We start from the raw sequence: 27,425 nt of genomic DNA, 5'->3' as shown, positions 1-27,425 counted from the left end.
TTTTAATTTAGGATTTATCAATATCGTTATGCAGCATAGGGGTTATAGGAGATGTTACGTTAGGCCTAGTTTGAAATGATCACTTGGCGTAAATTCAATGCAGTTCCAAGCAGAAATGAACATTAATGGAAGTAAAAATGTTTAAGTATTGAAACAACATGAAGCACAATAAAAATATTTTAGCAAATGAGAATGTGTCAATCAGTCATTGTGATGACAAGATAAGAAATAAATGTGCAACACTGATCAATGTGAATTTGCGATTTACACCAATCAGACAAGGAAGAACCACTCAAGTGTGCTTTAAATCTTGACAAACCTTAGTGATCAGTGTTCAATAGATCTGCCTGATTACACACAGGAAACAATCCAGTCAAAGAGCACAGTGTTGCAGTACGGAAACAATTACAACTTCAGCTCAGCTCCGAAACACTGGAGGACTGTAACAGAGCAACACAGATGAAGATAACAAACAAACACAACACGGACGTTGTCCTTTTAAGCCAAAAGTCGGTTTTCGGAAATGTACGACAGCTTTCCATAGCAAATTACCTCCTTTTTTTAGCTGTATGTCTTGTGTTTTTTTCCTTACCGCATTCCACCATTTATACACCAATTTATTTAGTTTGAGTTTCCTGCCATCAGCCTAATTATGGAAAAGGCATTACAACGCGGTAGCTTTCTCACGACATGGATAAACATAAAATCCGGGCCTGTAAGGGAGAAGGAAGTGCTTTTATTCGCTACAAAAAAACACTTCCTCCCCCAAGGCATAAAGAAATGATCTCATAAGCAGCCATTCCAGGCATAGATATACAAATACATATAAATATAAACATTTAGTGAAAGAGAGCACCAAGTACAGCAAGAGAGAAAAATACACGCCACCTCCAGTTCAGCTAATAGGAGCAAAACAGGAGCAAAATAAAAAAGCCTACATTAATCAGTATCTTCTTTCCAATAGAACAAACAAGATTAATTTACCTGAAAAGAAATGGACACTATGGCTATTCACACTGGTGATGAAATCAGACTCAAACGACAAGTTATATGTTGCCAGATCAGTGGTCAATAACAATAAAATCCAGTTTTAGGCCACTGTCAGATTATTTATTTTTCCGTATTTGTTTAAATGACTCCACAAACAAGTGCACTTTTTCCTGTTTAAACAATGAGTTGGGAAAAGACAAAGGGCTATTTGTTATTGGCGCCTGCTGGCAGGTGAAATTAGGGGGCGGGGCATTCTCATTCTAAAAGAGCATCTGATTGGACAATAATCTGCAGTTCAGGATGATTCATCAACTTTTGTAGTTTTCTTGCATGACAATTTAAAATTTCTATAGCTACAATTGTGCCAAAATTTATATGAACTAAGAGTGTAACGGTAACCATATTTGTACCGAAAAGTTTCAGTACGGATCTTTTGGTTCGGTACGCATGTGTACCGAAAAAATAAAGCATTGTTTTAACCACTGCACGAGTGGAACTTCATTGGAAACTTCCAGTATTATATATTGTTACTTTTGGTAAGAAACATTAAAAACAATAAATGGCATTTCGGCACTCTCTGATGTGGCGTGACGGATCTCTGTATAAACGCCTCAGTTCAAGCGGCAGTGCGGAGCACGAGTGAACGCGATCATCCCTCTCAGAGCAAACAGAGTCTGAACAAATGGCAACAACACAACTGGACGATTTACAGATGGACATTTTGATTAACTTTACATGGAGATTAGCCGTATCTTATGTTGTTTTTGTTAGTTTACTTTTTCTTTATCGTCAGACTAATTAAGATTTAGTGAGGTGCAGTGGAAATTAATAACCTAGAACAAGCCAGTAAAATCCCTTTCTGTGCTTTCGAGACAGTCAGCAGCACCGGTCCTTTGAAGTGCCTCTTTTTTTCTTTTTTTTTTACACACATTTTTAACAAGACTCAGTAGGAAACTGTTCAGAGTTGAACTTTTTTTCTTTGAAGTAAGGTAGACGTGAGCTCTGTCTGGCTGGCCGTAGAGGGGCTTCTGGGTAGATGAGGATGTGTGCCACTGTTTACACTTCCTGAATACTCACTCGCTGTAAACAAAAGCAACAATAATGACCAAAACAATCACAAACCGTCACCATGGAAAGAAGACTAGAAGACTAAACGACTCCAATGCCACAGTGCACGTCACAGCAGAATGCGGAAAGAATACATCAAACGCGACTCATCGAGCTTTTAAGTGAATGAGTTAATAGTATTACCTAAAAAAAAAAAAAGCAATCTCTCGCACACCATGAAGAATGTTAAGGAAGGAATGTGACAGCAACAAATGAGCGCAGACGTTAATTTTGCTCCAAAACCCTTTAACATCAGCAAAGGTCATTCATTAATAATGGGGCAGCACTGGAGCTTTGGGGGCACATGCCTGTCCCGGCACCAGCGACGCATTAGACCACGGCTCAGCGCCCTGCTCCTTTGTCATTGCCGCTAATTATCCAGCATGCCTGTGTGCCGTCTGCGCAACCTTTGGGTTCAGAAGCGCTCATTTATAGTGATACACAGCCACTGTGATGATGTCACAGATATTAACAGTCACACAATTAATTTTCGTGATAAAATGCATAAAAACTGTTTATGTATGCAAACTGACTTTGCATTTGGGGTCACCATCTAGAAAAAAATAAAAATAAATTAACTCACGATTTAAGAAAAATTAAAAATACTATCAGAAAGTAAATGGAAAAATAAAATCTTAATCTTACACTTAAACATATAGGCCCGGTTTCACAGACAGGGCTTAGACTAAGCCAGGATTAGTCCATAGTTCAATTAGGACATTTAAGTCATTTTAATAAACATACTTGGGAAAAAAAAACATTACTGGGGTGCATCTTGAGACAAAACAAAGGCACTGATATATTTTAAGATCAGTCAGTGCAAGTTTATTTCAGTTGAAACAGCTAAGACTTACATTTTAGTCGGCGATTAGACTTAAGCCTTGTCTGTGAAACGGGGGGGTTAATCACTTTATGCTCATGCAGATAACACAGGTTTGACTCTGGGCTGTGACAAATACCCAAATGTCAGATTTTAAAAAGGAAAAGGCTGTGGAAACTTTTCCATTTAAAATATATTAATGCCGAAACCAAATAGTGTTTGTTTCTGTTCAGAGTTCTCACACATGCAGTTTTCTCCTGAGACAACCAGAATACCATACTAAAATACTTTGAGAGCATTTCCTGCATTATTCACTCTCACCATAACACTGCTAGTGATTCTAGAGAGCAAAACTGAGCACGATCTGTGTAGTCTGATTCCCAAATGAATCACACTTTTGAGTCAGTTCTTTTTAATGGATCAACACTCTTAAAAATAAAGGTGCTTAAAAGGTTCTTCACAGTGATGCCATAGAAGAACCATTCAGTTAAAGGTTCTTTAAAGAACCATCTCTTTCTTACCTTTTTATAATCTGAAGAACCTTATATTCGCCACAAAGAACCTTTTGTGAAACAAGACAAAAATGTTCTTCTATGGCATCGCGAAGCACCTTTATTTTTAAGAGTGAAAACTAGCACTTTATGGTGGTCAGTCTCAGTGGTCTAATGTCAAAATGAACAGAATGGTCAATCAAATTAAGTAAGCCACAACGCATCAGTTTACTGGTTAAAGAGTGCGAGGTAAGATGCCAGTAAATAAACATTTAATATTATGTTTCACCATAATAATGTTAAACTAAACTCAAATTACTACATTATCAACTCTTTCCAAATGTTTGCATTTTAGACTGAAAATATCATGCACAATATTTGTAGTTTAATAAATGTAATTTGTAATCTGTGCATATTAGGTATACCGCATAAAATTAAGAGAGAATATAGGTTTATTTCGCATAAACATACATATTTTTATGCAAATATTGTTCAAATGCATCACTTCACAAACTCTAGTTCTTTTACAACTTTATTTTTCTTTATTTCTTTACATCCTTCAAAAATTAAAAGTACATTTGCAAATACAAATGGATCATAAAACTAAATTCAATATTGAAATTCTCTTTGGCACATTGACATTTTTTCCTAATACCTACTTCTTTAAAAGTACAAAAACATCCCATCCCTAAAAATGAGTCAATACTATGATCTGAAAATGGTGCATGCATTAATAGCCTACGACACAAACTACAGCACAGAACTTTTTTTACAGCCTGTGAAAAAAGGGCTTGATACATACACGGCCCCTTATGAAATATTAATCTCTGGCTCTTCCAAATAAAGAGTTTTATATCTGCTTGTTTATTTTTCCATTCACTTTCTCCTTTCACTCTCAAAATCATTTGTAATACCCACAGTCTCTCTACTTCAGTCCATTACAGTAAATTGGTGAACCTGGCAATCGTAAAGGCGAAAGTGGCCATGAGATCTGTTAAAAAATTCACCAGCCAGCATGACAAAAGTGTCTGTTCAGCAAAGAGTTGGGGACAGGATAAAAGCTGTATAAACACGTGTCAGAGCAGCACTCAGAGGAGGGGCCGACTAAATCCAAACGCCAATGATGAATTTGCTTTAAATAACTTATTTTCACAGTGACAGAAAAGAAGTGGCAAAGTGACCTGTATCCATAAACGGAGAAACATATTGCGAGGGAAAAAACAGTGATGGATAAAGTGAATACAAGTGAGAGAAAGAGAGTGTGCTGCAAATAACTGACAACTGTTAAGATTTTAAATGATATTCGACTTATTCTGCTCTCCTATATACTGTAAAATTCATATCATACACACACATATATATATTTATAAGTGCTGTCAAACGATTAATCGCATCCAAAATAAAAGTTGTATGTGTACATTATATACATATATAAAAACACAAACATATTTTGAATGACATATTTATATTCATATAACATATATAAATATAATTTTAAATATATACAAGCATGTGTGCGTATTTATACATGCATAATAAATATACACAGTACACATTATGCAAACAAAAACTTTAAAAAAAACTAAAAATCTATATCTATCTCTCTCTCGATATACACACACACATTATTATTAATATTATATTATAGAGGATAAATATAATTAAATCGTACATTATTTACAGCTACTTTTGTATTTGCTAGGCCATAACTGTTAATAATATTTTGTATTTCAATTGAAGTATTGAAAAAAGGAAAACATACACTCATAAACGTCAAGACAGCCCTTAAAACCTGCTTTGGGGGCAAATATTACCCCTTTAAAAAAAAAAAAAAAAAAAAACACTTCTAACACGGTACGTGTCCCACAATTACAACAGTACAAATACAAATAAATTATTAATTTATACATTTTTAATGCATTTTTTCATGGGACACCTGGAGACCTTCAGGGGCATTTAAAAAACTGCACAAGATACACACATATATTTCCATCTTCCTCGTATGCCAGACTACAGCGACGTCAGGGAAGAAATGGACTGTTTGACCGATGGGTACGTACAGTGATTCTGAGAGCTTTCATTCGGCCCCCACTGTCCATCGTCTGGTTCAGGAGCTTTTTTTTTCTTCCCCGCGTTCATTTGGTGCGGCTCCAGCAACGCCGAGGTGTTTTGATATCACAGGCATAAGGCAGATTTGGAGCGTGTAAGCACAATGTGCTGCGAATCAAATTACGCTGGTGCTGTGCTACACGTTCTGTGGTCAGATTAGCATGGTGTTTGCAGAAGCCAGTGGATGTCACAAAAGCTGTCTGTTATTACAGTGAAAGCAAATCAGCAAAGTGTCATTAAAAGCAATCCCATGAGCACCTAATGGGGGGAAAGATACATCCGTAGTTTCTGAAGCACAAATGCAATTTAACAGCATGTCAAGGTGACCAAGCATGCACCCGGTAGGGATTTTATTGCAGTATTAGAGTGTTGTAAGTGAGGCAACTTAGATAAAGAGGAACACTAAACAAAGATGGGCGGCAATGTCAAGCGCTCAATGGTGCCGTAGGGAAACTAGCTTAACTGCTTTTCAGAAATTTGCATGTTTTACTAAATACCCATTGATAAATATGTTTAAAACTCCCTTAGAGAAAATTTGCAATGTTTTACAGAACAAATAACACCAGAATAGCTCACCACCAGGGGTTTAAAACCATAAAAGTATAGCAAAAGCAAACATGGTTATAATGGAGGAAGGCTGTAATGTCTGTGGCCTAATTTTGATCTCATATCCACTGCTTCTGAAAGCAATGAAAGTTTGTGATTTAATAAGACTTAAAGTTAAGTTCATCTGCATTTATTGTGCATATATGATAAATTCCGGATCAAGAATGTAACCACGATTTGGGGGCGGCTCAATGGCGTATAGTGTCTACATGTTGGTTTTCTTATGGTTTAGAAAAACTTATGCCATTTTCAATTAAATTCCAATTTAATGATTTGAACATTTTTCTAAATATCAAGTAAAAGTCAATAAATTACTTACACCTTGTAGACATGTGCACATTTCTAGTTATACTTTTGAAAATGAAAATAAAAAATATATATTTATGAATTAATAATTCATGAAATATTACATTTTTAGATAGTCATACCACATGACATTTTACAACCTTGCCTTGTCATCAAAGATTAATTTATCTGTTTTTTTTTTGTTTGTTTTTTAATGACAACGTAAAATGAATGTAACGATGACTATATTTTTTTGATCACATTAATATTTATTGAAGAACCCTTACTGATCAGCAGCCACTATTCTGAATAAATGTCTATGGTGGTTACAGGCCATATGCATTTATTTGATGTCAAAGCATTGCAGTAATACTGAAAATGGCATTGTATGCTGATCACTTGAAGAATCATCTTACCTTTCATGGTCCATCACATCCTCTTCAGGATCTCCGGTGGAGAGCGCAGGACGGACTAACACGATCTCATCATCAGAGAGCAGCTCACAACCTGCCAATAAAGACAAGATGACATGAAAAAGTGGAAAGGAGATGCACTTTGTAATGGACAACATCGAGATATGAAAGACTACCTGTGAGCCAAGTGTTCTTCCCTGGATCAATTTACATATTTTTACAGTGGCTTTAAAAAAAAAAAAACCTTGAACCGTTTATTCAAATAAAGGGGAGCTTTTAATGTCCACCTCTGACAAACGGCATTCAATAAAAGGAGCATACACCCATGTGGGGCGAGATGGGCTACTGCCAAATATTTTTGAAATGGCTTGTGCCGGAGCAATCTGAAGATTAAAAACATCTCTTGAATTACAATGACACATCACAAAATAAAATTAATGCAGTATTTTCATTATAAGGATTGAGTTCCGGAGTGTTTGACCATCCATTAGTTGAAGGGGGAAGGGACGACACCAGATACTACAATGATTCTGGTGTCAAAGGCCTTTTAGGCAAATATGCAGCATCTCACTCCATGTCCTTAGCGAAAGGAGAGAATCCAGAGCACTACCAGAAAAACAATCAATTATACTGCTAAAGAACATTATCATTCATTCTTATTAATGTCAAAAAATAATAATCTTTACAGTACACTGAAAAAAAAATACTAAATTGGTGTAGAAACAATTTCCAATGAGAAACTGCGTTAAAAACAATTATAAAGAAAAGCAAGCAGCACATTGAATTAAATGTGAAATTTTACAAAAACTGAAATAGCATTTTCTTGTAAAAAAACTCTCCAAAAATCTTTGCTTTATTTATTATAAACATATATTTTTAACAATGTCTATCACCAGATTGGGGAGTCCTGGTCTAGTTGTTCACTATTGATCATTTGCATCATTAATAAATGGTGAGAAATTAAATAATAACTTGTATGACTTGTTTTATTATTATTACTTAATGTTAGTTTTGGTTTATCTAATGAACAAAGAGGAAAGTCATTTAACCTGTACTAGATTTAGAACAGAAATTCTTAAAAGTGTGATGTTTTTAAGGGTAAAAATAATTGATTATTTTATACATTGTTTTGTAGACATTCAAGTACTGAGACTGCAGGACAATGCAGTAGAGTAACTACAAATGTATTAACAATCAAGTGACTTTTGACAAATATTTAAACGAATCATCCCGCCATGCTTTTCTTTTTTTAAATCACATTACGTTTTTCATGTACAAAGGTTTTATAATACAGATAGATGCGACGCTACAGAAGTAATATTAACGAAAACATATGCATATACTGATAGCAATTTTTAACGGCACTGAGATCTCGTCTCTCATCGCGAGCTTTGGCGCCACCGTGTGGATTCTCCGAAGAACACCGCTTTAAATAAAGTCAACATGCAGTCAAAGTGGAATTTAATAGTGCAATAGTGCATCTATCTATAACATTGGCATCCCAGAGGTGTGTGTGTGTGTGTGTGTGTGTGGTGGTGGGGGGCTCTGATGTTTAGTCAAAATCCCCTGATCTTTTTGAAGATAGAACATGTTTGACTTGCCAAATAAAATCTGTTTAATAACTTAATTTGTTCCACAAGTAGTAGAAATCCATTAGAAAGCCATAAGCTGCTGGCTGTAGAAGATTACAATTTACCGTTGGACAAAATTCGGTCTAAATGAATGCATTTAGCAGCGTTTGCCCATGATGTTGGGTAAAACAACAATACTTATCTCTAAAGAACTTGTAAGTAAACATCCAATACGTTTTTTTTTCTCCAGTGTAGAGAAGTGTACAGCGGTTATTTCTTCCTCTCAGGAAGAAATCTAAGATTTCCTGACAAGGAATTACTTTTTTTTTTTTTTATTATAAAACCTTAAAGATTTCTAATGAATGGCTGCATGTTAACAGATCAGCCTGCAGTTTTCTGTAAAATACAATGATATAATAATACTCTGTTTTGTATATTAAAGTGAAAGTTTTATTATAACATTTCTTATTTTGTTTCATTTTTTATATAGTAATATTAGAACATTAATGTCCTGTTTAAGTGATGAACTGCAATACTTGTGGTTGTTTTTAAAGATGGTAACATGTTTTATTCTTGTGCTACAATTGTGTGGCCTGCCCTACAAATCTTTTCCCCTCTGTAGCACCAGTGCTATAAGTTTACGTACCCCAAGTTTACATTGGGATGTACCCCTTATCTCTTTTATAAGCCACTTATCTCTTCCTAGCAACGACCCTGATCTATAGGTTGTTGTGGCTGGTTGCTAGGGTGTTCTGGGTGGTTGCTAGAGTGTTGCTATGCAATTGCTATATGTTGTTAGCTTACTTTAACATGTTTCTGGCATGACTCAGATAGATGTATTGTAGGCTACAGATATTAGATGGAATGGACGCTAAAAGGGCATAAGTTTAGATTTGACAGTAGGAGTTTGAATAGTCTTTTGCTCATTAAACATTCCCTCAGTATAAGCCTAAATTGATTTTTCCGAATTTTGATCATCCATTTTAGGAAAACCATAAGTTCGAACAGTTAGGCTAGTAAAGATACAGCCTAGCAACTAGGATTGGAAATATCGATTTCTCAATTTTGATCGATTGTCATTTGATTAATCGATTTTGATTCTTATATACCAAGAATCGGTCTGTTTTCGGTCGATGAAGAACTTATTGAAATAGCATTTTATTTGTAGAGCGCCTCCCATGCAACAAATCTTTTTTACTTCTAAAATGAAAGTAAATTGCGTTTTGGTTCTCTTTTATGGGAAGTCGTGGCCTAATGGTTAGACATGGTAATCCAAAAGTTGCAGGTTCGAGTCTCGGGCCGGCAGGAATTATATGCGGGGGGGGGGGGGGGATGTCCAGCGCTCTCTCCACCCTCAATACCACGACTGAGGTGCCCTTGAGCAAGGCACCGAACCCCCAACTGCTCCCCGGGCGCCGCAACATTGGCTGCCCACTGCTCCGGGTGTGTGTTCACGGTGGGTGTGTGTTCACTGCTGTGTGTGTGTGCACTTTGGATGGGTTAAATGTAGAGCACGAATTCCGAGTATGGGTCACCATACTTGGCCGTATGTCACGTCACTTGTTCCTTACTAAAGTTGCAGCGCCTCAGTACAAGCGACCGGTCCACTTCCAGTTTCTTACATCAGAAGGGATGCTGAAAAAAAACTGTACAACTTCCTGAAATGTACAGGCCACAGGCCTCATGTAATCGCTCACAGAGTGTTTCAACCGCGGAAAGACTTCAGTGAATCTGGTAAACAGCCACATTTACCACAGGAAAGCCATTCATTCATTCATTCAAAGTGCATAGATCGGGCCTTTTGCTACATTACAAGTTCATTATATTTTGACTGGACCTGTTCCTCAGTATTTAATGTAGGCCTATGTTTAAATAAATGCGTGAAACAAGATCCATTGTTTAAACGATTATATTTCCACAACTGGAGTAGAAACTTATTATTAGAAAGTTCACCTGCTAAAAAAAACAACAACAATAGTTTCCCAATGGACACCATCATTATAAACAATTAGCTTTTTCCAGTAAAACCATTACAAAATTCCTTTTTGTAGTGTGTTTTGGGCATTTTTCCAATAGGATTTAACATCCCACCAATAGAATCCATCACATACCAGTAGACACCATTATAGTTTCCATTAAAACCAATAAAAATCCCATTATAACTATTAAATCCATTACATTTTCTATTGTGTTTTGGGCAGGATTCTATTGTTTTTTTCAGCAGGGTTATTATCATAGGCTAATACATTTTTTATTATACAATAAATTGTTGTTATAGCTAAAACACTGCCTTATGTGTTTGTTTACAAATCGCTTTAATATAATAATGGAGCCTAGCAACTGACAGGATTTATTTAAAGAAAAAAATCCTTGAAAAACAGACTCGTTAGCCTCTAGAATCTGTAACTGATTCTCTATATTAGCCTTCACATAGAAATTTTAGTCTCCGAATAATAATTAAATTTAATTAAATCGAATTGAAATCCACTTACCTAGCCTATAGTTGAATGCCGATGGCACCAAACTCCAATTAAATATATGAATCATATTTTTGAAAGGGTTACCAGACACCCCCAGTGTAATAAATCTACTTTAATATTAGCTCAAAATTCTGCGTGTTGTCATAATGTAGCCGACTAACAGTTTTGAAATGTAAAGTCGCGCCAAAAGAGAGTGATGCGCTTCAATTAGGCTTCATTTGCAGCACCTGTGTCACTCACGAGACCGAAAGGAAACTTTCGACCTTCACAGTTTTTTTCCGCTTTTATTCGGAAAGCCGTGAAGTTCTGTATGTGTATTGTTTTTTATTTATTATTTCTTGAAGATGCAGAAAGCCTTGAAGAAGTATTTTGTAAACATGGACGAGTATCTGGCCAGCATCGGGCTTTACCGAAAAATGATGGCTAGAGACGCGTCCTGTCTGTTTCGAGCTGTTTCTGAGCAGGTACATTTTATAGATATATACCTCAATAACGTACATTTATCTGTGACTTCCAGAAGTTTTGAAAGTATGAATTCTTGAAAGTGGTGTATGCTTTAGCATAGCTGGTAAAATTAGTAGCTTGACGACATTTTTATGATTATACCTCTCCAATGAAGTACCTGTCCTGGTGTTTTGATACATGCTGCTAAATTTGTTTTATTTTGTTATAAGCTTTATTACTCCCAGAATTACCATCAAAGAATACGGAAAGAGTGTGTCAACTTCATCAAGGCAAACCGATGCAACTTCGAGCCTGTGAGTGAATTCAAACTACATCAGAAGCCTTTGTACAAACTGTCATTAAGTTTAAACATTATAACATGTTGTGTTATGGTTTTTCCATGTCTTTCAGTTTGTTCAAGGATCTTTTGAGAAGTATTTGGAACGTTTGGAAGATCCCCAGGTTTGTGTTCAGGGCCTTTCATCTCGCTGCTGTCACTAAAATATTAACAATGCATATTATGTTTTATTTTTTTGGATTTTATTTAATGCTTCAAGAATCAGAATAACTAAAAAAAATGCTGTCCTTTTAATATCCCAAATGCAATAGGAAACCACAGGTCAAGTGGAAATAAAAGCACTGTCTTTACTGTACAGGTATTTGCATCCCTCTCCTTTAATCTTGAGCCATTATCAAAAAAATGAGATTTCAAACCCACTTTTTCTTCTGTGGAACACGAGTATGATTTCTGAAGGACATCCTAGCTTCTCTCATCGATATGCTGTGAGGTCTCAAAATGACAAAAAGGAGACTCCTGTGCTGTATTCTAAGTCGCATTGATAGTTTTATGTGATAAACCGACCAAAACTGTTAATCTTCACATCCACCAAATGTCTCAAATGGACTACAAAATCTGTATTATTACCAAAGTCTGTGGTGCTACAATGAATGTTGACTTTTGGGTTGTTTCCCACACAAAGCTATCATGAGGCTTTGAAAGACTTGGAATAAAGTGCTCAAGTTTTGTGGATTGCTTTTATGAGAAATGTATTTTGTCATTTTAGTGCTTGACTGACCCAGTTCTCATTCACTTTCGTTATATTTAAAAGAAGAGCCAGGGCATACTTAAATTCACCTTTTGTGCTCCATGGAAGAAAAGCAGTCAAATGGCTTTAAAATAAAACATGGTAGACTATTCCTTTATCTGTTGCAGTACATGTGGACTATATCTACTTGAATGCATTCAGATTTAAAATGTGGAATTTTGGGCCGTGTTCTCATGTGAATGGTCTTTGGCGCAGGCGGTGCTTTGTCATTTACAGGTATCCAGGTAAGCCGCCAACTGAGATTGCAGAGGAGGACAACTTGCCTAAGGTGAGGAATTGGTTCATCTCCGTTAGTTCACATTCAAGTTCTAATTTAGTTTCACTATTCTGACCATGAACTAACCGCAGCTGCTGTGTCACAGAAATAACTCTGTATAATAAAGCAGTATACACAGCTGCTTGTGGAGGTTTTGTTTGCTTGCCACTATCTGAACATTTATGAAAGATTTGACACCATGAATCTGAGCAGTAAGCTCTTCCATTGACTCCCGGAAAGCTGGACACCTGACTCCAGAAGTTACATAGTGGCCATCAAAGAAGATCTAGTGGAATCCATCAGCTCTAGATATATTGTGCACAAAATGTATATCATGCGGGTGGGATGTCTGAAGCTGAGATCAGTTTTTGGTTGGCAGCATTCACACAGTCTTCTGTTCTGGTTCCATCCACCAGATAATTCTCTTTTGAAATGTGAAGAAATAAGATGACACAGTGTTTTAGTGTTTCATTTTTTTTTCTTTGCGTAAGCATTACTTTGTTGATCAAGTACTGTGTAATTTGTGCAGCATTCATTATTTCCCAGCACATTTACCATCCTGAATTCCACCCCACAGATTTTGCTGTGTTGCTCAAACAACGGCCACTATGACATCGTTTACCCCAAGAACTATCCAGTGGATGCTGCAATATGTCAGGGTGAGTTAGCAGTTCATCAAGCCCAAAACATGTGTATAATGAATCCTGAACAATCCCAAACAGTAAACATTTTGTATCTTTATTGTAACATTACAGTACTGGAATGGTATATGTGCTGCTTTTGTTTTTTCAGCGCTTTTGTATGAACTGTTGTACACTTGTGTTCTGGGAGTTGAGGAAGAAGAGCTGCAGGTGGCGCTGGAGGGATTCAAAGGAGGAGGACGAAGATACCGAAACAGCCAGTCTATGTGCAGTGAGGACGCAGGATACGATATCCCAGAAGACCGCCTTCAGAGGTCTTCTCTTGTTTCCTGTCTTTATTGTAGTCTCTGTCTTCCTTAATATGTTTCTCTTTTGTTGTTCTTGCTTACCTCTAAAATACAGTGTTCTTTCCTCGTGGAGAAATGTTGAAAGCTCATATGCCTTAAGAGTATAGATTGTAAGCAAATGTTTGACCCAAAAGTCAAAATTCTGTCGTTTATTTATCCTCATGATATTCAGACTCGCATGAAACACCAAAATGAGATGTTTAGTAGAATGTCTTAGCTGTTCTTTACTATACAATGAAAGTGAATAGGGAATGGGACTGTCAAGCTCCAAAAATGTACCCCCCCCCAAAAAAGAAATGCCTACAGAAGTAGTCCATACAACTTCTGCAACTATATTCCAAGGCATATGATTACTTCATGTGAGGAAATGCATTTAAAAAAGGAAGTATTGCCTTTTATTCAGTAAAGATTCTTTAAATTGATCAATAGACTGGCAGTAAAGGCTTTTTACAAATGACATTTTAAACTAAATTTTAAATGATTATATTCCACATTACTTTTTTTTTACTGTATTGATCAAATAAATGCAGCTTTTATATATTACAGATTCTAGAACTTTGAATGGTATTGTACTTTGTCCAAAATAGTAGGTTGATTTTACATTTACTCATTTAGCAGATGCTTTTATCCAAAGCGACTTACAGGATAATGAGGGCAATAGAAGCAATCAAAACCAACAACAGAGCAATAAAATGCAAGTGCTATGACAAGTCTTGGTTAGCCTGTCGCAGTACACATAGCAAGGATTTTTTTTTTTGACGTGCGTTATTTTCGGCTCATTAAAGAAGTCTTGCAGCCGCATTGTTTATTAATTGTAGAGGTTTGTTAGTACTGGTTGGAAGACCTGCCAAGAGAGCATTACAATTGTCCAGTCTGGACAGAATAAGAGCTTGAACAAGGAGTTGTATAGCGTGTTCTGAAATAAAGGGCCTGATCTTTCTAACGTTGTATAAAGCAAATCTGCGGGATGGTAGTTAAACTTAAAAAGTATGAGTAGTTTGTAGCTTGACAAGTTACAGGCAGGAGCAAGTAGCTTTTCCAACACTGCTGGTCACTTTATGCTTCCATTCTTTAGAATTCCATTTGTGTTTCACCAAAGAATGTCTAAGTTTATGTACTTAGCATGACTTTGTTCCAGAGAAGAATGGGAGTTGAGTGGTCCCAGCCGCTCAGAAGACAAAAACAAAGCTGGAGCTGAGGACCAGAAGGTGGCTAAACCATAATTTAAGAGATTAAGATGTTAAACGTTCAATAGTATTTGACAGGATCTCTCTACTCCAGGCCACCGAAGGGTCAGGAAGACTGGCACTGCCGTACAAGGTACTGAAGGCTTTAGAGCCAGAGCTGTACCGTAACGTGGAGTTTGACGTGTGGCAAGACAGCCGCAAAGGTAGGATTACTTTTTAAATGATTCTTACCCTAAATTAGGAGTATAATGTGTGCATGATTTTGTGATGTGCTTTGTGATAATTCTGTGTTTATAGAGCTACAGAAGACTGATTACATGGTGTTTGCTGGCAGACAGTATTTTTTAGGAGATAAGTGTCAGGTGGGACAAAACCTTGCATCAGGTTTAAATGCTAACATATTGCAAACTGGCATGCCGTTTCTTTTGATAAAACACTCTCGTTATGAATTTTTCCATAATGAATCCTATTTCTGAAACATTTCATGTCCCTGCAGCCTCTGTCATGCTCATGGTTTTGTTTCCCAGGTCCGCTTGGATCCAAAAGGGAAGTACTATAATGCCTTCATTCAAGAAGTAGGGACTCAGACCACTGCGGTGACCGTGTTCATTGAGGAACTTGGGGAAAAGTAAGTTGTGTCTTTCTGTACTTTCTCACAGGCAGACATCCCTGAGAATGTTTAAACATCCTCTTTGATGTTTTAGACACCTGGTTCCCTTGACCAATCTGAAGCCAGTGAATCCTGTGCCAGCCTGGAACATCACACCAAGCAGAAAAGGAAATTCCTACAACCATCCAGAGCAGTACCGTGGAGAAATAGGTTTGCCTCTTCAACTTAATCTGTATTGGGATGTACAGCCTTTATCTTTAATTTAGTGGGTGATTACTTGTTTTGTGTAATTAAATGTGTATGTACTGTTACTGTATATAAAACAGCTGAACTTTTAAAATGCTAAAATATTAAGTTGAATATGCATGCAGTGTTTATCTTAAAGTGAACTGCATAATTATGCTTGAAATAATGCTTGCATTGTTTATTATATTTCAGACAGTGGTCAAATATTAGCCTGCCATATACTTTGTACATCTATGATCTGATCAGCCACTACATTAAAACCACTGACAGGTGGAGTAAATAACATTTGATTATATCATTACAGTGGCACTTGACAAGGGGTGGGATATATTAGGTGGGAAGTGACCAGTTAGCTCTTGAATTTCATGTGTTGGAAGCAGGAAAAAATGGCCAAGCGAAAAGATCTGAGTGGCTTTGGCAAGGGCCAAATAGTGATGGCTAGACTGGGTCAGAGCATCTCCAAAATGGCAAGTCTCTTCTGAGGTTTTCCCAGTATGAAGTGGTCAGTACTTACTGAAAATGAAGCAAGTAAGGACAAGCCAGCATCAGGGTCATGAGCGCTCAAGGCTCATAGATGCACATTGGGAGTGAAAGCTTGTCTGTATGGTGTGATCACTCTGAGGAGATACTGTAGCTCAAATTGCTGAAAACTTATTGCCAGCCATGATAGAAAGGAGTCTGTGCAGACAGTGCATGGCAGTTTGCTGCATACGGGGTTGTATAGCTGCTGACCGATTGGAGTGCCCATGATGACTTCTGTCCACCACCGAAAGCGCCTACAATGGACAATGGAGCATCAGAACTGGACCATAGAGCAATGGAGGAAGGTTTCCTGGTCTGATGAATCATGCTTTTAGAGCAGATGGATAGCTGCGTGTGTATGTCTTGCATTGTGGAAAGAAGTTAGGGTGGTGCTACGCTCTGAACAATGTTCTGCTGGGAATCTTTACTTTGGGTTACTTTGACATGTACCACCTACCTGAAGATTGTTGCCGACCATGTACACTCCTTCATGGCAATGGTGTTTCCTAGTAGCAATGGCCTCTTTCAGCAGGATGATGCATCTTGCCACATTGCAAAACTTGTTCAGGAGTGGTTTGAGGAACATGGAAAAAGAGTTCAATGTTGTCTTGGCCTCCAAATTTCCCCAGATCTCAATTCCTGGGTCAACAATGCTGATCCATGGAGACCTGCCTCAAAACTTGTTGGATTTAAAGGATCTGCTATAAATGTTTTGGTGCTAGATACCACATATGTTCAGAGGTCTTGTAGAGTAAATGCATTGACTGTTTAGCAGCATAAGGGGGACAGACAGAATATTAGACAGGTAGTTTTAATGTTGTTGCTGATCAATGTGTAGGTCTATTACCGGTAGATACCAGAGTTATAAGCAGGGCACATAAACGGATCAGATTGCATATTTCTTGGGTCATGAAAGTTTTCCTCTTTAAAGACCCAGAGCTGCGCGGACGGCGACGGTACTTCAAGAAACCTCGTGGTAAGGAGATGTTGATGGCAGTGTCTTTCAGTCGTCCTCAACCTGGCTTACCTCCCCGTCTGCAGCCTGGGCCAGGAAACAATTATCCTGTCCGTTCTCCAGGGGTACACGGTTCCGCTCCACCTCCTGCAGGTCTGGCCTATGAACACTACAGACCTCACCATCCACCTAGACCACCACGTGGCTACGCCCCACCCAGGTTAGACACCACATTCTTTACAGATGCTTATTCATTGTTCTATCTTCTAAACATATGTCCTGTCCTTACTCATTGGATCTGTTTTTGTTTTTTGTGGGGGGGTTTTCACCACATGACTTTTGGCCAGAAGTTCGACCCGATTCCTGAACAGGCACCATCTTATTGGACCAGACCTAGCCTATTATCCCAGTCCCAGCAAGCGCTGCTACCAGAGTTTTGATAACTACTCGTTCAGGTCTCGGTAAGAAAACATTTACTTTAGCATTGTCCATTTCTGATGTATATGTTAGAAATGACACGCATTATAATTAACCTATGGATAATAATAGTGTTTTAATATATTTTGTAACTAGGTTTTTTTTTAAATAATTTTTCAACTTTAAAAAAATGGGTTGTGAGAAATTAGGAATTATGACTTAAAGACTTTATGAAATTCTTGTACAAGTGCACTTTTGCTTTTTACACATTTCCTGTTGAAACAAGTATTTGGAAATAATGTTTAAAAAGTCATTACCCTTTTGTTTGCCTTCCATTTGAAAGCTCGTTGCATAGAAAATGGCAATGAAGACATTTTTCCAAATTATTTCCAGTTTCTTTTTTTTTTTTTTAATCAATTGATTTCTGGGAAAAAAGCAAAGAAATATGAATGTTTATGCTATCAAAGACTGTTCGTGTACTTGGGCTGCCCAGTAAGAATAATCATTACTAATTTCTCACTAAAAAAGTTGGAAGGTTGGGCAAAAAAAAATGCATTTATACAAAACTTTTCAGCTTTCAAAATCATGTTCCTTTGTGTAAAATGGTTTTCTGTGAATCCATTGCATTTTCAATATTGCAAGATATTTCAGTTGAATCTCTCTTTCTCAGCAAACCTCTTTTATTCAGCTGCTGACCGTGCAACTGTGTTTGTATAGGAGGAGTCGGCGGCAGATGCACTCTCTGAATAAAGAGTGTCTGAGCTGTGTTCCTGAGCCAGGAGAGGAAACCCAAGACATAGAGGGAAGTATCACTTTCTATGAAATTGAGGAGACTGATGAGAGTGCCTTCCCGCCAATACCAGTGAGACACCCAGTTCTACTTCACTAACAGTTGGGAGTAATAAGGCCTGTTTACACCAAGAACGATAACTATGTGTATTAGCGTCTGCACCAACGCACGATACCATTATGTTTGTTAAAAGCACGAATTGCAGTGATGTCATGCAGCTTGAAATGTTCAAGCTCTTTAAAGTCAGGTGGATTCCCTATTCACATAAAATTAGGACCATCATTAAAATTTTATACTTTTGTCCTTGGTGTGAACACTGGAAAAAAACTTAAATTAGTTAATGATATTTTTGGGACATTCAAGACATCCTTTATCATGTGCATAAGTATCTTGAGTCTCTTTCGTTGTTTTTCCGAGAAAATAATGGGTGGTCTCAACCGTAACTTCGAAAAGCCCTGAGGAAACCAAGGCAGAACACCGTATAACACCTGTTACGGCTCTTTCGCTTTGTTCGGAACGCTCAAATTGAGTTATGCCGTTCTGCCTTTGTTTAACTGCGCGTCAAAATGAAGTTACGTTTACGGCTTGGAGATAGATCGCGATCTACCAAACAGCTCCATATAACAAAGCCCTGTAAAGACTGGATACCTTTGCAGCAATATATAAAAGTGAATAACATTTTTAAAGATTTTTTTCAAATTTTTTATAAATAATGCAGATCATTCACCAGGCTGTCACTTCTAGTTGGACGTGTGTGGACTCGAATGCCATAGCACGATCAATTATAAAATCAGTAGCCTACTAACAGTTTGCAATTAAATCCATATCCTACCTTTCCTTGTAACCTGATAAAATCAATCCATGGAGATGAACGTTGTCGGAGATGTTTAATCCACAAGCATTCTGAGCATTATTCCTGCTTGCTGGCATTCACATCAATCCACAATTCGTTCTTTTAGGTTAGGCTATTTCATTCAAGTCAATATAAAAGCAATTATGCTGTGTCTAGCATTCTTTTACATTACTGAGCATAGCAAATAAATTGGTTGCAAAATGATCACGTTTTACTGTAACGATTTTGTAAATGGTGATCCAAAATTTGCAACCAAATATTGATAATGTGGAAGTTACTGTCTTTTGCCTTGGTGTGACTTCTCACTTTTTGCAGACAATGCAAAGGCAGAGTACAGTAACTTCAAAATAGGGGTAAAAAAACAAGTTTGAGCTCACAATTTTTTAATGTAGATTATTTTCTTTACTAAAACATCTAATTGCCAAATTTCCAGTATCCTACCTATAATTAATTTAGACAATTTTTATTCTGGACAAATAAAAAACTTTGAAGTCATTTTTCTCAGTTTCACACTCTGGCGAGTTAAGGTCTTTTGCCTTTGTAGGGCAGAAGAGGCTTTTTAGGCTTTGACACCAAGATCACTGTTCTGTCTGTCTCATTGTGTGTATCTGAAGGGTCAAGCAGTCTCCAGCCCCATGGTTCCAGGGGCCACTGCTTATTGGGTACCAAGAGTTCCCAGTCCAATTCCTCCCTCAGGCAAACAGCCCATGACATCATCAGAGGAGGACCCTGATGAGAGGAGTAATGCTGGCGATCAAGGTACAGCCTAAATGTTTCATGGCTCTGTCAAAAACAAATGAGCTGACAGCTACCCACATGGTCCATTTTCTATATCAGGAGTTCTCAAAGTGGTTTCCATGGACACCTGCGGGGGTCTGTGACCCATAGTCAGGGGGTCCGTAAAATAATTTTAGTGCCCTATGATTTAGTAAACACAGACAGAATCCAGTCAAAAAAAAAATAAAAATAAATAAGAGTAATTTACTCTATAGCATGTAATTTCATGCAAATTTGGGATGAATTAATCCAAATTATGGCTGTGCATTTGATTAAATTGCAATATGGACTACTGTCTGTCTGTGAATGTTAAACCACAAAAAGACTGCTATATAAATATAAAGTCTTCATGTGAATAAATGGCACAGTTTTGACTACTACACAAACTCCAGCACAGTTTGATTTTCACAACAATGGTTTTCATTTGATTTACATTTTAGAGGCTTATTTTTAAGTTTATGATTTATGCTTTCATTTGATTACCACCAGTTTTGGTAATAAATTTGTACATAAATCCAGAAAACTTAAACGACAAACACAGATTTCAAAATGAATAAAAAAAATAATAATTAAAATGGAAAACAATAAAACCAGAATTTGAGGGAAAATCATTATCATTAAATCAATTTCATAGGGCCCTAAAAATGTCATTCTTGTTAAACTTCTAAGAAATTGTTAAATTGTATAATTAGACATGCTTTTTGATTACTACAGATTAATTTAACCATTAAAAAAACGTTATAGAAATATTAAAACGGAAGATCCAGTGGCATCTAAGAGTACAAATTGTAGTGAGCTTATGCTTAATCACGGTTATAATTATAACGTGATCTTTGGAAAATTGTCTCCCCTGTATGGGGTCCCTGGCCCCAAAAAGTTTGAGAACACCTCATCTACGTAAACGGCATTGTTAGTACTCCACATCATTAATACTGGTATATACTGACACCTCTAGTCATCAATATTTGTGGTATAATATATTTTGAATTGGATGGAACCATGAATCATAGACTCTTTCAGTGCCCTTCGCTCAGGTATCGCTTTTTTGCTTATGTACGTTGTCAAATCTGGCTCTGATAATAGTGTAAACAAATTTCCTCCTCTATTCTTATTAATAGACCTACACCGTGTCCTCTTCCATTTTAGTATTCAGCAAGGTCTGACATTCAGTTCTCTATTCACCACTTCAGACAAAGGCCATGAAGAAAAAGAATTAGACACTGTTGAAAGTTGAAACTCATGCTTGATCTTATCATATACTGATGGTAATGATTTGCACATTAAAAAAATTCTGCTGCATTGAATTTGCATTGAATTATTGTTGGTTTTAATGCTAAAGCTGAAAAGTGGAAGTACGCAAACATTTTAAGTACTGTCTTGGTAGGCAGCTCACCAGGCTTTGACACAGCCCATATGTGATATGATGGATGGCGGTTAATTTTTAACTGTTTGTCCTGACTAGGTGAATACTCTGAGGAGTATATCTACTCTGCCGCAGGTTAGTTCATTAACCTCTACATTATGTTGGTGAAATTTCAGCTTTATACTCTTGTCATGATATCCTGTGTGCACTGATATTAAAAACATTTGTGTATTGCAGAGGCAGGATATCAGAGTCCATCGGTGTATGCTGCAGCAGCAGAGTCTACCACCAATCTGGTACTGTCTTCCAAACTTTTTCATTTGTCAAAAATGTCCACCAAAATGCTAATACTGTAGCTGACAAGAGTTCCAGTGGGAGAACTCTTGTAGAGTAGATGTGCTCTGACAGCTCTGCACAAGCTCTCCTGAACCAACTTTGTTTTCCCTTTATTTGATAATACAGAAAATGTGACCACACTCATTAGATGAGTGATTGTGGAAATGTTTAAAAGTACTTTTATAATAAATAGAGATTGCTAATCAGATTGAGTTTTGACATGTTTTGCAGACCATTCAGGAAGGAGGTTCTCGTGCTGGGTCACCACAAGAGGGTGTCGCTACCTACAGTTACTCACAACAGGCATGCACTGTTCACAGTATTCATAAATTTGTTACACAGTTTTGCCCTGCCTTGGAGGGGACGTGTGTAACTCAATCTTTTCAGGTGGTTGTGAAGTCGTCTGTCCTCTCCTCTTCTCAATCAATCAACTCTGCCCCGGCTGCAATCTTCACATCAAACTCTTCCTCTTCATCCACTGGGAGCTCCCAGACCCCCCCGAACCCACTGCAGCCCAACAACATCTTAACACCTGGACAGCCACCACCCCAGAATGTTCTGGGCAGGCCTGGTATACAGTTATGGCTTTTTAAATTAATGTAGTGATTGTCATCTACAGTCATCAAATACTAATGTTAGCGAAGGAGATGACTCTACACAACGACTAATGAGGAACAGTGTCTAGTTTTATCCATGCCATTTTTCCTGAGCAGTTCCGTGGTTTGTCAATGAGCTGGGAGAACCTGTCGCCATGGCGCCGCCTCCACCCTACTCTTATGACCCCAATGGCAGTGACCTTCCAAGAGGTCAGAGGGAACCACCTCATTGTCTACTGTTTGTGCTTATTTTCTGTGTTTGTAATTTTTTATTTTTTTTTCTTCTCTCCACAGATTGCAAAGTGCTCCAGTACTACTATAATTTGGGGGTTCAGGTAAGTGGGTGATTTTTGCTTTTGATCTCCATATTGAGATTTACCTCTTGAGACTTACAGCATATGCAATGTTCTGGACTTGCATTTAGGCGTAGCTCACTCAAACTTTGCCTCATTTTCAGTAATATGTGGCCTCTTGTGTATTTTTATTAAACAAAAGCAGCATGGGAAGTCATTAGGAATTATTAATACTGATATGATAAAAATCATAATGTGCATCTATAACTATTAAATGCAGTGACGTCTTATGAGTGCACAGAAAAAAATAAATTCTGTACATCAGTATTAACAATACTGACAAAAGTCATAACGTATGACTTAATGAAACGCATTTTTTTTTAAATAATTTTCCTTCAGTCCACTTATAATCTTTAGTATATATTTTTTTTCATCAAGAAATAAAAACTAAAACAAATCATAATTTATACACTGTAAATGGTAATTTTCTACCCTGAATTTAGCCTCTATTAGAAGGGGCATTTCTGCTGAGACCTAAATGTAAACTCTCAATCCTATGATTGGCTAACATCTTTGCATATGAAATGATGAGATGAACTAATAATGAAAAGTGTTGATCATAGCATTATATTTAGATACTAATACTGCTACTCCAGTTGCATCAAAGGTCGCAGCGCTGTACTATAGCCAAACAGTCATGTCTGCTGAGCACATGATGCAATGATCGAATACTTTCATCGTAACTAACAGTGAAAATATAATTTAAATAAGACCTTTTAAGCAATGTAAACCGTCATCGGCTACATTTACATGGACACCTTTCTTTTCAAATGGAATTTAATAATTCTGATGGAATCCGAATGTACTTTTTACATGTATGCTAAACAAAGTGTTCAAGTTGATGTGTGCATTTACGGTGTATGTCACAAGCTTCAATATCGGATTTGATCTTGAGTTTGCAAATACTGTTCTCCTACCATCGGTTCTTTTATTACAAATAGCAGACTTGATATTTATCCATTTCTGGTTCTAATTAGGGGAGAACGAGCACATAAAGCTTTGTGCCATGCTTTTATTTAGCTGTAAAAGCTGTAAGATCGCCCATTCCTGTGGCCAAAACAAGCCCTCTGTGGATGGGAGTATGAAGTGAGGACTTATGGGACATTGTTCTGCTCCACTTCACAGACGATGAGTGGAAGGAGAATTTTAGAATAACATGAGTAATTTACAGTATGACACTTCATTCTGCAAAAACAGCTCGTTCCATGCATCATACATCATTATGCCATTTCTATATCATTGCACATGCACAGTACTTTCTAATTTTGGTTTTCAATCCAGTCGAGTTTTTACATGTCCTCCTAATCAGATTAGAAAAGGTCTACACCACCCCTTCTGATCCGATCAAAGTTTTATTCGGATAGAGCTCAACTGGATTGATTTAAGGTGTTTACATGAAGGCTTTTCAATCTTCTAATGGATTATTTGTATGTAAACGTAGCCACTGATTACAATAAGAGTTTTTGTGAAAATGCAGAAATCAAATCACTGTTCTTGAATTGATCCAGTAATTATAAATAGAATGATCTTTGATCAATCTCTGTATACAAAAAAATTATATAGAAGAGTTTTTCACGTTAATATCAGGAACTGTGTTGTGAAGTTGATTTAGTCACTGGCTTGATTCACTAATGCATAAACAGTATTGAACCACTTTGTGACAGTGTTTGTACATGAGCCCTTACATATTCCAGGTCAAATAATACTAAAGTAACAATAACAGTTGTCAGCAGAATCCAAATAATGTGGCTTACTGTCCTCAATGTACATATTTAATTGCTTTCTATGTGACATACTGATGTTTTTGTATTTGTTCCAGTGGTATCAGCAGAGTTACTGGCACTCTATGGTGCACATGCAGCAGGTGTATCCGCAGCAGATCGCAGAGGCTCAGTTCCAGCCGTACCAGAGCACCGTTCCCACTGCTGACCACACGGTCCCCCAGGCCTACCATGATCCTGTCCGCATGTGCCCGCATCCACAAGGAGACATGGCCAGCAATGGTAAAGCATCATTACCGCAAACCTCCAAATTTCCAGCTTTCACGTTCATCTTGAGCTTGTCATACATCTACTCTTAGTCAGCCAAAATTGTATTAGTCTCTTAGACGGACAGATTAAGAGCTTGTCATTGAGGTAATTACAGTATATTGGGAAGAAATCCAAACGTTCACCTATTTTTCATCAACCTCAAATATGGCTTATCATTTGAAATTGAAACATGCAAGTAGTAGCAACTTTACATGGCCAGTCCCTCTAACATTAACTTGGATAAATGTGCACTATAAACAACAAAAGATACTTTAGAAAAATCATGGGTGCACAATAATTTGATCAAATCTAAATATTTAGTGAAACAACATTATTTAGTGGGGAACAAATAAGTTATTGTATACGGTTACACCACTTGTTGTTTGTATAGTTGTAAAATACATTCATGAAAAACAAGTATATATTTATACATAAATATATACTATAAAATTAAAAGACATATCTTGTAAATGTATTGCACAGTAATGAAGGCAGCAACATATGATACATAAGACAGAACAAGAAAGACTATTAATAATCTTTCATTGTTCAAAAGTATTATAATACAAAAGGGTATGGCTCCAATACAGAGCGGCACAAAGCGCTTGTGCACATCCCGTGCACAGAATGATGCGACATGAAGCAGCACGGAGTCACAGCGCGCAGCATAGAAAAGTTAAAAGCAGAAAGGGAAGAGATATTGATGCATAGTGTACCATGTCTGTGTGATAATTTGAGCCTTTTCTTAAGTTTTAAATCTCAGTTTTTGTGCGCTCTTGAAGAGAGTTTCATCGTCTTGACTGTAGTAACCAAACGCAACATGCAGTTTGAATACTAAATGGAGGATGACAGACAGCCACAGTGGAGAGAACAGTTTATGTGAACTGGACTTAGGCTAAATATTCATCTGTACCTCACATTAAACTATGGAATGGCTTCAGAACACTTGAAATACAGTGCATGGACACTTTATGGTGCTTTATAATGTTTTTGTGCCTTTCGTGGGGGCTTAACAATAACATTGAATAGTATATGCACAATATCGGATTTGGATCGGTCTCATCTGACCGATACCGGATCTGGTAAAAAATGCCACTATCGGAGCCGATACCAATACTGAGTATCGGATCGATGCATCCCTATATCCAAGTGTTTGTTGAGTGAAGAAGCTATTAGCGCAGGAAATGGAGGTGCCTTTAGAAAAATGGTCTAACAATGCTTTTCATGGATTTTCATCTGTGGAATGCGCCACTTCTGGTATTTTGCTGGTTAATCGGCGTGGGCAACATGCAATCGAGAATTGTTTATAATGGATTACTTAAATTGAATAAAGGAATCGTGAAAGGCCTACTACATTTTAAAAGCTCGATGTATATATTTAAGTAATGTATGTAAATTGTGCAATTAGTCGACTAATGGCTTAAATGAACGACTGCTAGTTGACTAGAGAGAATTTTCTTTTCATCAGGGCAGCCCTAGTACACTCTCACCCATGCCCTCCTCTCCTCAGGCACCCCTCTGGCCATGGAAAGCCCTCCTTCGGTGGTCCCCGGCACGGTGTTCTACCCCCTGGTGCAGGAGCAGTGTGGTCAGCAGCCCGTTCACCCCTCCTATGATCCCTACATGCCTGTGCTCTCCACAACATACCACTACCTCACGCCCTGGACGCCCGGTGCCAGCCAACACCCCCGCATCCACCACGCCACATACTGCCCCTCGTCCTCTCACCCCCCCGTTAACTACATCACCACCCCCACCCACCCCACACATCTGCCACACTCACAGTTTGTCTAAGTCTCGTTTACCAGCAGAAATGTTCCTGTTTATGTTCAGTTGTTAGTTCTGTATTGTTTTCACAGACGAATGGTTATTCAGAGATCCTGCTGTGTTACTTAGTGCTTAAACAGAAAGGCAGGACAGAGTAGGTGTGCTTTTACCACCCCGCACATTCGCTCCCCAATCAACATCATTTAACATTTAATAAGCGCATATTGGATTTTTTCCCTAATTATTTAAGGATTTTAAAAGGTGACATGATTCTAAATGTAATTAGAGTTCCCTTCTCATTTGCTTTTACAAATGTTTGCACACTTCTAGAATGTAGCCGTTTAGCAACACACCAGGAGTTCAAGCCTTAGGAAACCATTGTCTGTTGTTTTCTGTGTCAAAAAAATCACTTATAGCTGCACAAATAAAAAAAATAAGAAACCAAATCAAGTTGTTTCCAAATCCATTTTAAGGTTACAAGCTGAAACTTATTTATATGAGAGAAATTAACTTTATATTTAAAGCATTCTGAAATATAGCAAATTATATAAGATGAGTAATAATGCTGAAAATTCAGCTTTGACCGCAGGAATAAATTTCATTTTACAATATCAAAATTAAGTTATTTTAAATTGTGATGTGATATTGTGAAATATTATAGTTTTTGCTAAAATAAATCGTGAATGTAGGAGACCTTTCAAAAACAAATCTTACTGGCTCCAGACCTCTGAATGGTTGTGTTTGTATGTATGTGAATCTTTAAAGCTACATTAAGCTGCTATTATTTGACTATTTGTGATTAATACTATGTAAGACAGACTGGTTACAGTTTATTTTCTGGATAGTCATGCAGTTGCTTGGCAACTTGATGAATTACTGGCACTTTCACAATCCGATCTTTGAAGCTGCCCATTTTACTTGAAAATATGAGCCATTTCCACATAAAACAGGATATTA

The 27,425-nt window shown here is 37.3% G+C and overlaps 1 protein-coding gene across 1 annotated transcript; it reads left to right on the top strand.

Annotated features, from left to right (window-relative positions):
- Positions 1-11,216: 11,216 nt before the first annotated feature.
- On the top strand, positions 11,217-26,890 carry LOC306862257 (UDP-N-acetylglucosamine transferase subunit ALG13-like; the record flags this gene model as incomplete). The annotated part of the gene is made up of 24 exons (XM_079405007.1): positions 11,217-11,336; positions 11,547-11,630; positions 11,728-11,778; positions 11,926-11,972; positions 12,618-12,690; positions 13,256-13,337; positions 13,471-13,633; positions 14,805-14,874; positions 14,948-15,056; positions 15,151-15,215; positions 15,381-15,481; positions 15,558-15,673; positions 17,163-17,406; positions 17,537-17,647; positions 18,321-18,465; positions 19,861-20,005; positions 21,486-21,521; positions 21,624-21,682; positions 21,954-22,025; positions 22,110-22,293; positions 22,433-22,528; positions 22,613-22,653; positions 24,491-24,674; positions 26,212-26,890. The coding sequence occupies 24 exons, from the start codon at positions 11,217-11,219 to the stop codon at positions 26,493-26,495; spliced, it is 2,682 nt and encodes an 893-aa protein (XP_079261133.1). The 3' UTR covers positions 26,496-26,890.
- Positions 26,891-27,425: the final 535 nt, after the last annotated feature.

This window comes from Barbus barbus (genome assembly GCF_936440315.1).
Source record: "Barbus barbus genome assembly, chromosome: 43".
NCBI classification, from domain to species: domain Eukaryota; kingdom Metazoa; phylum Chordata; class Actinopteri; order Cypriniformes; family Cyprinidae; genus Barbus; species Barbus barbus.
The sequence above is the reverse complement of the archived record's forward strand: the minus strand, read 5'-3'. Positions and strand labels throughout refer to the sequence as shown.